Here is an 11,424-nt window from a genome sequence, read left to right on the forward strand (position 1 = left end):
GACTTTGCTACCAGAAAAGGGTGTTGCTATGAATATTTAGTTATGTATGAGACAAATATACCTGGTCATGAGATATCTGGGTCAAAGGGTATGGAAATTTTAGGAACTCTCTTAGCATAATTCCATAATGCTTTCCAGAATAGTTGGATTAACTCACAACTCCAAAGTATGTATAAGTGTATATGACTTTCCTGCAGGCCCTCCTATATCCATTATTTTTTATCTTTGCAAATTTACTGTACAGGCAGTGAAACATTTAGAATTGTTTTGATTGGAATTTTTTTTGTTATTAGTTATTTTGAGCAGTTTTCATGCAGTTGTTGGTAGCTGGCAATTCTTCATTTGAGAATGTCCCCTTATATCCTTGGGTAACTTATATGTTGGTCTTGTATATTTATATGTTAATTCTCTATATATCTTAGATATCATGCCCATTTCAAAGATGTTTGATGCAAACTTTTTTTCTGTAACTGGGTTGTTTACCTTCTTACCCTAGCTGTATTGATTTTGTTTATGCAAAAGCCTTTCAATTTCATGTCATTATAATTCTGTTTTCACTTTTGTAATTTTTTTCCTTTGTTTGCTTAAGAATTCTCCTAGCCATAGCTGGAAAAGATGTTTCTTTTATCTACTTTCCTCCAATTTTTTATGTCACTTTTGTGAGTATCCACTTATTTATATTGTGGCGTATGACATAAGATGCTAGTCTAAAATCATTTTTTGCCACACTGCTTTCTAGTTTTCTAAGCAATCCCCTCTTCCCCAAGATATTTTATGTTCTTAGGTTTATTGCACACAAGAAACTTAACCTATTTTGAAAGGTTGAATAACCATTTTAGGAAATAATTTACACTAAAGTACTTTTCTTATGCAATCTGTCAGAACTGTGATGATTCTCATGGTGTAATGGGAAAAATTTTTCAGTTTGAGTCAGACTATTTCAGTTTAAAGACCATCTCTTCAATTTATTAAATGCGTGACCTTGTTCAAGTCATTTACTCTCTCCTAACTTCGGTTTCTTCATTTGTAAAATGAGATTAGACTAGCTGACCTCTAAATCCGTCCCAGATCTACCATAATTCTATGATTAAGGCCACATGTATTCCTACTATCAGATACTTTTAATCATACCAAACTAATCATAAAATCTATCACATTTTTATAGTTCACCTGAAAATGTTTTTACAACCTCCTTTGGGAACTTATTCTAGAATTTAACAATGATCTGGCAGAACAAAGTAAACAGCGAAGAAAACCATATACAAGATAACTACAGCAATGTAAATGGAAATTACAACCGCTACAAATAATCAAAAGTGATTGTTGTAAGATTATAAAGAATAAGCACAGTTTTAAAGAAGAGATGAGAAGACATCCTTACTTATATGTATTCTTTTGCAGAGCTAGAAGGACCACAGGTGTGGAGCTTTGCACATATTTTTAGACTTTTTTTTGCTGTCTTTCTGGAACTCTTAGCTTTTTAGCATTTCAGTATTTAGATGTCGTTCTTCTGGTGTATGTATGTTAAGTTTTAAAATTAAGTTACTGTTTATGGTATCTTTCAGTAAATGTCGTTCCCGTTTGTCTGTTTTTTGCTGTTTTCTGAAATTAAGGTTGCTCAACCTGCTTTTTTAGTTCAATTGAAGAACAATTGATTTTGTTCCAACATTTTATTTTAACTGTGTGAATTTTTATATTTCAGGGATTTTTTTATAAACAACATACTGTTGGATTGGTGAATTCTTTCTATTTTCATTTTTGTCCTCTTTTTCTAATATGTCTTGTCAGTTTGGATTTTTTTCATGATTTCTTGAAACATGATATTTAGACTCTTTGGGGCATGGCTTTCAGGTGGTCTAATTATTCTTATGTTATTTCTCCTTTATCTCTTTTCCAGGTCAATTTTTTTTAATGTGAAATGCCATATATTTTCTTTATTTTTAAAATCTTTTGACTTTGTTTTAATGTGTCCTGTTGTCTCATGGAATAATTCATTTCTCATTGTCCCATTTTTAATTTTCAAGGAGTCTTACTACTTGGGTAAGGTTTTGTACCTCTTTTTACTATGTTATTCTCCTTCCAAGTCTTTTTCCAAATAACTCAGTTTCTTTTGCAATTTTTTCCTCTAGCTTTGTTATTTCATTCAGAATCTTACTTTTAATTTCTTTTTTAAAGCTTCTTGTTTTTTCCTAGGAATTTTAATTAATCTTGTGGTCAAGCTGTGTTTTTCTTTGAGGCTTTGTTTTTGACTATTTTGGAGTTATTTTCTTATGGATTTGTGTATTGGAGATTCCTTGCTTCACTGTAGGCCTTGTATATTTTTTTGTTTTCTCATCTTTCTAACCTTCCTTCCAAGATTGGGACTTTGTTTTAGGGCTAGGCTCTCCATACTTTTGGCAGGACTGGTGTGACTTTATATGGTGCTGAGTTAGCTGCTGTCGTTGCTGTTAGAATCAGAGCTGGAAGCCTTAGTGTGTGACTTAGAAAAGTCCCTTTTCTGGATTAGAATGAAGGACTAGGGCCCTATTCTATTACCAGTGTGTAGCTATGAGATCTTTTCTCGTTGGTTTAAGCAGTGAATGCTGGCCTTTTTTTGCCTCCAGGGTCTGACTCCAAGTTCCCCTCCCCTAGGTCAGAGAGATAGCACCTGAGTCGTCTTCTTCTCCAGCATTTAGCTCTAACATCCTCTTTCCTGTGTTAGAGCTATAGCTCTGAGGCCCCCTGTGTTTGGGAACTGTGTTGGGTCCCTTCCACCTAGGATCTAGTAACAAAACTGCAGTTCTGTGCCTAAGTCAAAGATACTAATACCCACTCTGGGGTCAAGTGACAACAATGCAGTCATATTCTGTTCCCCAGATTTGCATCCATGATCCTGACCCTGTCTCACAGTCTCTGCCCTGGATTATTTGCATGTGTGTAAAATTCATGATTTTCGTGAAAAAGATGATGTACTGTGGTTTCTCCTTAGATTTCTGATCACTAATCAGTCAGGCATTCATAAGATTTTTGTTCATGAGGCTGTCTGGAGAGACAAGCTTCACTGCTTCCTCCTGTCCTGATATCTTGGCTGGTCTCTAATCATAACTTAAAATAGAATGGATTAAATAATCCAAATAAAATAAGATTTGCAGAATGGATTAACCCTCTCCTCCCTTTCCTCCCCCCACCCCAACAATTTGCTGTAGAAAATAAATATATTTTTAAAAGATAAAGATAGCTGTAGAATAAAAATGAGAAGCTGGAACAAAATCTACATTGCATCAGGTGATTTCCAAAAAGTATGAGTTCTAATGTTAAAAAAAGAATTTACTATACTCAGATACATAAACATGTAACTTATGTTATATATTTAAAGAAATTGTAGAGACTATGCCAATATGAATACTAAACACATATGCACCATGTGCCTTATTGCCTAAATCTATAAAGAAGTTAACAAATTGCAAGAAGACATAGTAAAACAGTAATTTTAAGTGATTTCAATGCTCCTCTCTCAGAACACAACAGATTGTCTTTTCTCAGACCTCACCTCTCCTACCTGCTGCATTTGGCACTGTTAATCATCCCTCTTCTCTGGGTTCTCAAAACACACTCATTCCTTATTCTTCTATCATTCTAATTACTCCTTTTCAGTCTCTTTTTCTGGCTCATCATCTGCATCACTCCCCCTATCTGTGAGTCTTCCCCAAGGTTCTGTCCTAACCTTTCTCTTCTCCACCGACACTTTCTGTCTTAGTGACCTCATCAGCTTAACTGGTCCTAACTATTGTCTCTATGCACATAACTCCTAGATCTATATATCCATCCTCAGTTTCTTCCCAGAACATCAGTCACTTAAGACCAATTACCTAAATGGACATTTCAAACTGGATGTTCTGCAAAAGTCTCACTAAAAATGTCCAAAAGTGATTTCATTGTATTTCCCCCTCAAACCCCCCCTTCTTCCAAACTTCCTTATTTGTGTCAAAGGCACCACCATCTTTCTAGTTTTCCAGCTTTGTACCTTTGTGTCTTTACTCTTTCTTGCCTCACATATCTATTCCCTTGGCACATCTGGCTGTTTCTACCTTCACAACATTTCTCAAAATCAACCTTTTTCCTCAACTTACACTATTACCACCTTAGGTTAGTTTCTCGTTGCTTCTTGCCTAGATTATTGCAGCTACCTCCTAACTGGTCTCAGTGCCTCAGCCTGTCTTCTAAAGTGCTTCTTCTAAAGCACAGATCTGACTGTGTGACTCCCTTACTTATCAATTTCCAGTAGCTTTCCATTGCCTCTGGGATAAAATATAAACTCCTCTGTTTAGCTTTTAAAGTCCCAAATAACCTGACTGCAACTTGTCTTTTCAGCCTCATTGGGCATTACTCTTCCTCCCATACTCTGTGATCCAGCGAAACTTTTCTTCTCTCCATAGTTCATATATGACACTCCAGCTTTGTCTCTGTGCCTTTGCACTGCTTATCTCATGTACCTGGGTTTCAATTCCTTGATTTCTCCTGCTGTCTCAGAGTTCCTCTGTTCTTTAAAGATGCAGCTCAAGTACCATTTTCTCTTTGAAGTCTTTGCTGATGCAGCCACCTGTTAGTGCCTTCCCTTCGAAACTACTTTATATTTAACTCATTTGTTTTTATTTTATTTACTTAATATTTATGCACTTAGGTATCTACTTGTCTCCTGCTTAAGAAGACTTTTAAGTAGGTATTATTCCCCAGCATCTAGCAAAGTGCTTCATATATAGTGGGTGTTTAAAAAATGCTCATAATAATTGGATGCTCATGATCGATGGGCCAACACTTTAATACAGACAAAAATTACCAAAGTGATACCTTAATAGGCTAAACAAAAGAATAAGGCTGTATTTGGAGAAACAAAATGCACTTCTATAAAGTCCTAGAATCTCAAGGAAAATGAAAGAACAGAACTGGGAATGAAGGAAAATACCACTTCTAGGCCTCATATTATATTTTAAAGCAATAATAAAACTCTTTGGTCTTGGTTAACTATGGATTAAAAACAGAAAAATAGATCAATGGAAGACAGATACAGAAGAATCAGATGTAATCATTAACAACAACTTAGTGTTCTTTAAATCAGAAAACATAAATTGCTTGGAGAAATAGCACTGTTGGGAAAACAGGAAAGTAGTTTGGCAGAAGCTAAGTTTAGAACAACATCTTACAACATACACCCCAATAAACAAGAAATGAAATGCGACGAATAAAAAAGGGCACACCATCAACATAGTAAAGAGCCTAAATCAGGTATCTCTCAGAGTTATAGTGGGAAGTTGGGAAAAGGGCAGTGCAAAATCTTAATTGAACAAGGGATGAACACAAAAAAAAAATGAAACAGGTTATTCTGATGATGTGAAACTAAAAACCTTGTGCATGAACAAAATCAGTAAGCAGTTTTCAAAAGAAATGCAAACTATTATCAATCATGTGAAAGACGGATATAAATCACTTTTGTAAGAGAAATAGAAATGTCACTCAGCAAATTGACAAAGATAACAAAATAAGGGAATAATCAACATCAGATAGGCTTCAGAAAAATAGTCATATGATAATACACTGTTGGTGAAGCTTTATATTAGTTAAATCCTCTTGAAAAACAATTTAGAATTATGTAATAAAGTGACTAAAATGCCCATATCCTTTGGCCCAGAGATTTCTCTGCCAGGCATGAGCCCCAGGGAAGACAAAAATGTCCTATATATGCTAAAATAATCATTGGTAGCACTTTGTGTAGTAGCAAAGAACTAGAAACAAAGGAAATGCCCATTAATTAGGAATTAGCTAAACACATGGTTATATGTAGAATATTACTATATGGTAAGAAATTATGAATATAAAGAATTCAGAGAAACCTGAGAAGACATGTGAAGTAGCACAATGTGAAATAAGGGACCAGGGGAATGAGATGCACAGTGACTACAATAGTGTAAATTGAAGGAAGAAAAAAAGAAACAACACTGAATGCTTTGTAATTATAATGATTAAGTATGGTCCCAGAGAAGATCTGAAAAAAATTTGCCTCTTTTCGGTCCTTGAAGAACTATGGGTATAGTAGATAATTGTCAGATAAAATTATTGTATTAATTGGTTTTGCTGAACTGGTCTTTTTTCCCCTTCTTTGGGAGGGCTGTCATGTAGGGGAGGGATGAGGGATACATTAAACAATGGAGGTGATATAAAACAAAAGATGTTAATAAAAATAAGATTAAAAGTGCTACAATAAATTCTCTTAGTTCTTTTTTAATTTCACATTTAGTGATTATTTATTGTTCTGCAACTAAGTCTTTTTTTTTCTTTGTTTCAGATCTCTTTATGAATCTTCTGTTAGAACTTTGGATGAACTTTTGAAGCTATAACTGAGGAATCAATTCTTTCCAGTATGTAAAAAGGAAGAAAATGTATTGATTTCAGAAAATATTTTAGACATATAATGTATATATTGTATTTACATTTTCAAGAATCTCTACCACAGGGGGATATTAGATGGAAAATTCATGTTTTACCTTGTAATTTCTATTAAAGTATCTTTAATAAATCTGTACGCACATACACAAACACATATGTATGAACTAGTATTTTATAATTACATAAAATATTCTCAAATGTCAGTGGCATAGAAAAGGGAATATATTTGTCTTGGGAAACTAAAAGACATAATTTAAATTAAGATACAAATAAATAATACATCAAAAGTACTCAAAAACAATGAGCAAATTATGTTTAATAAAGGAACAGCTCTATTTAAAAGGTATTTTAAAAAAATCAAATTAGTAATGGAGTTGTGTCCAATTGATTACAGCTATAAATATTTAATTTAAAATCTGTCTTCCACATAACGGAGCAGTACTAGAAAAGAGGTAGTGGGAATGTCCTGTGTACCAAGAGCTGCCCTGGGGAAAACATAGACACACTCTGTTTGTTTGGAACAGTAGAGTGAGGACAAAAACGACCAATCTGAACACAGTTCTCCTACTTGATACTTGGTCTCTTCTGCTGTAAATAACATCATTTGAGAGGTCAAGTATGCCTGGAGCTTCTCCCTGAGCTGCTTTTATCTTTTTTTCTCTGATGGTTGCCCTAGTTGTGGAGAGAAATTGTGTTCCAAGCTTGTTAAAGTGTGTAATCCTTCACAGTTATCCTGACTATTCACTCCTATCCTCTTTGTGCTCTGTAGTGACTCCTTTGTGCCAAGGGCTACATAGTATGACAGAGATTTCTACGTTGTTTTGAGCCAGCACAGTTGTATCCTCAGTGTCCTATCCAATCTCCCAGTAAAGAAGAAAATATTAAGTATAAATAAGGGATAAAATGTTAAGTACTTTAAAAAATGTGGTTCTTTGATGACAGCATTTTGGAGTGAGGATTTACTGAAAGACTTCTGATAAAAGCTGAATTAAACTTCTCTATGCAAGTTGACCTCATAGTCTAGAGTTGGAAGAGATCTTAGAGACCAACTAGTACATCACCCTCAATTTATGAATCATGAAACAGGTGTAGGGTGAGGTGAACTCATTTGGTCAAAATCATATAATGAGTGTCAGGGCCAGGACTATAACCTAGCTCCTCCACATCCCACTCCAGTGCTCTTGCCATTGCACCATGCTTCATCAGTTCTTATCTGTATGTTTTAGCTCTCCTAACCTTTTATTGCTTTAAAACTGCTGTGCATTATTTGGCAAAATTTTTGGGAAAAGTGGAAAGCAGTCTGGTGGAAATTGGACATAGACCAATATTTTACACCATTTATCAAGATAATGTCAAAATGGATACATGACCTAGTATGAAGAGAGTTATTACAAATAAAGTTTGAAGAACATGAAACATATTAATTACCAGACTTATGGATAGGTGAATAATTTATGAATAAACAAGATAGAGTAGTGTGAGGTGTAAAATGGATAATTTTGATTACACAAAATTAAAAAGTTTTTGTATAAGTTTAGCCAAGATCAGAGGAAAAGGAGAAAATTGGGAAAAAACATTTTTATAGGCATTTCTCAAAGATTTCATATCTCAAATATATAAAGAATTTTATCGAGTCTTATGAGAATATGAGTCATTTTCCAATTGATAAATGGTCAAAGATTGTGAGCAGGCAGTTTTCTGATGAAGAAATCAAAACTACATGTAGTGTGAAAAAATGCTCTAAATCATTATTGATTGGAGAAATGCAAATTAAGATACCTTTGAGATAACATTTTATACCTATCAGATGGGCTAAAATGATTGAAGGAGAGCAACAAATGTGGAAGGGAGATGAAAATATTGATGTTGGATGTTGGAACTGTGAACTGATTGAACTGTTTTGGAGAGCAATCTGGAATTATGCCCGAAGAGTTATTAAATTGCCTATACTCTTTGACCCAACAATACCACCACTAGGTCTGTTTCCAAAGATGATTAGGGAAAAAGGAAAAGAACCTATATGTTTTAAAATATTTATAGCAGCTCTCATTGTGGTGGCAAAGAACTGGAAATTGTGGGGATGCTCATCAATTGGGGAATGGCTAAACAAATTGTAGTATATGATCGTGGTGGAATACTACTGTGTTTAAGAAATGACGATTTCGTTGATTTTAGAAAAACATGGATAGATTGGCACAAAATGAGCAAAATGAGCAGAACCAAGAGAACGTTGTATACAGTAACAGCAATATTGTTTTAAGAACAATTTTGAGCAACTAAGTTGTTTTGACTATTATAAATATCCAAATTAACTTATAAGGACCTATAAAGGAAGATGCTATCTGCATCCAGAGAAAAAACTGATAAATAGAAGTAATATAAAATGGTTTTACCTATATATACATCTTTGTGTCTAATGGTTGCCATCTTGAGAGGGAAGGGGGGCCCAGAAAGAAGGAAAAAAAAGTTACATGATTATTATATATTTAAAAGAAATAGCAAGTTGTGCCCAATAGGTTTTAAATTTCATGTGCAATCACCTTTTTATTCCATGTCATGGAAATTCTTGTTTTATTTCATAAATTAAAAATAAAATTTAAAACTGCTATGCCACATCAAATTTTTGTATTATTGATATAAGCCATCCACTGTATCCTCAGCACTTATACCAATGCTAATTATTTTCCATGTCTCCTTTGAAGGTGTTCTAGTGTCCATTGTTGCTGACATTTTTATCTGCAGATGTGAAATGACCAATATTTCCAGTTATGTTGAAATGTACTATTAATTCCCCTTTGGAAAGATCAGTTGGTATAGGCAGAGCATTACTGATTGGATGAAAAAAGTGGATGGCTACCAGATTTAGGAAGAATGAAAGGAACCAGTAAGATCAGATACCAATCATGGTGCAACTCTCATAGCCCTTTCTTGGCAATACTCCCAATTCATTTTTATCTTATGCACTTAAAAACACCATAAGACTATTTGAAAGTTTATTATCTTGCATGGATGTGTGAGTAAAATATTGATTTATATTAGGGACTATAAATGGAATGCATCAGTTTTTCATTACTACCTGGCTACTCAAAACCTAGTTGAGCTGTGAAAGCTGCTAGTCTTGGTTTCTCAATTGTATATCAAAAAAACAAAAACAAACAATACAGCCTTCTCTTTTTGCTGTTTGTAGATTACCTTTTTTTCCCCATTAGAAATAATTGTTTTCTAAATCACGTATGGAAGAACAATAGAGAGGAGCATCCCTTCACTCTTTTTTTTTGCCTTGACAATTCAACATTGTTTTGATATAAATATATCAAATTTTATAAAATCAAAATTTTGGTGTAAATATAAAACATTTGGGAATTTATTTTTCTGCTTTTGATTTCCTTTATGCTCCATCTACTTATTAAAGTAGTTCAGGCAACTGTTTTCTCTAATTCTCCTGAGAAGTGCATTCTTCCTACTGAATGCAATTGTTCCACTTGAAATTTGTGGGAGTTTTGATCCGTTGTTCAGTGGAGTCTTTAAGGTGAAGAACTTCTCTAGGACATGATGGGAATCACTGCTTTGAGTAATATCCTGTTACCTTAAAAAGAATAGGAAAGTAATTAGGCTATGTAGAATTTTTTCTTTTTTTTCAAAATTTAATTTATTTTAGTCTGAACTTAAGAAGTGTAACGAGCATTTCCGTGACATAGAAAAAAAGATGATGGTACATGAAACTGCAAATCTATTATGTACAATTTGCTATTCCTTTTAAATACATAAGAAAGTTGTCATGTAACTTCTTTTCTTACCTCCAAATCACCTCCCCACCCCTTGCCCTCGAGATGGCAACCATTAGCTATATATATATAGATATAGATATAGATATATAGATATATATATAAAACCACTCTCTATATACTTCTATTTATCAGTTCTTTCTCTGGATGCAGATAGTGGCTTCCTTCACATGTCCTTTGTAGTTAATTTGGGTATGTTTAATAGCCAAAACAACTTAGTTGCTCAAAGTTGTTCTTAAAACAATATTAGTGTATACGATGTTCTCTTGGTTCTGCTCATTTCTTATAGCACAGTAGTATTTGTTCACAATCATATACCACAACTTGTTTTTATTAGTTTCTTATTGCCTGTTAGATCAGGTTTATTTCTTCAAATAGGCACTTCATGTTTGTTGTAGCCTTTGCTTTCAATTTTTATTATTTTTCTATCCTATTTTTGCTTCTATGGTGATATTTATTTCTTGACTTTTAAATATCATTTTGATGTTGGGTAATTAGTTTCTGAAAAATAAACTTTCCAAGAGTTTTCCTTTCAAATTATCCCATTGAAAACACTTGTCTGGCAACAAGATACAAACAGCATTTGCCTAAATTTTAGCTGTGTGGAAATTTAAAACACAGGATAGCTTCCAGTTGACAACAACCTACAGATGTAAGTTTAAAGCCTATTGTGACATCATTTCTAAATAGATTTTATTGATAGGTTTTATTTTTATATCTCCTAGATTTTACCCTTCCTCTTTCTCAGAGAGTCCTCCCTTACAACAAAGAATTAAGATATTCTTTTAGTCCTCAAATAAAATGCTGTTTAAGTAGCAAATTAGAGTCATTTAACTGTGTAACTACGTGGAAGTATAAATTGGTACCCCTTCAAGATTTGAAATACATCACTTGAATTGTTTTGAATTCTTTAAAACATTTTTATATTTTATATATTAATAATATATTTTATATATTAATAATAATTTTAAACTTTCATTTAAAAAATTTGAGGTCCAAATTCTCTTCTTTTCTCCTTCCTCCCTGGGAAGGCAAACAATTTGATATAGACTACACATGAGCAGTCATGCAAAACATATCCATATTAGTCATTGCAAAAGAAAAGAGTCCAAAAAACCAAGAAAAATAATTGCTTTGAATTCTTTAATTTTTTTTTCTTGGAGGGGGGAAGGCAGAGCAATTGGGGTTAAAGACTTGGCCAAGGTCACACAGCTAGTAA

General features: G+C 33.6%; 1 protein-coding gene across 1 annotated transcript in view; it reads left to right on the top strand.

The window, feature by feature from the left end:
• Positions 1 to 6,481, top strand: part of NCAPG2 (non-SMC condensin II complex subunit G2) — a 100,549-nt gene extending 94,068 nt beyond the window's left edge. The window contains exon 28 of the mRNA XM_036760200.1: positions 6,320 to 6,481. Within this exon, the coding sequence (XP_036616095.1) occupies positions 6,320 to 6,371 (52 nt within the window). The 3' untranslated portion in view covers positions 6,372 to 6,481. The remainder of the gene's footprint in view (positions 1 to 6,319) is intronic.
• The last annotated feature ends 4,943 nt before the right edge of the window (positions 6,482 to 11,424 follow it).

Source organism: Trichosurus vulpecula, chromosome 5 (genome assembly GCF_011100635.1).
Source record: "Trichosurus vulpecula isolate mTriVul1 chromosome 5, mTriVul1.pri, whole genome shotgun sequence".
In the NCBI taxonomy this organism is placed as follows: Eukaryota; Metazoa; Chordata; class Mammalia; order Diprotodontia; family Phalangeridae; genus Trichosurus; species Trichosurus vulpecula.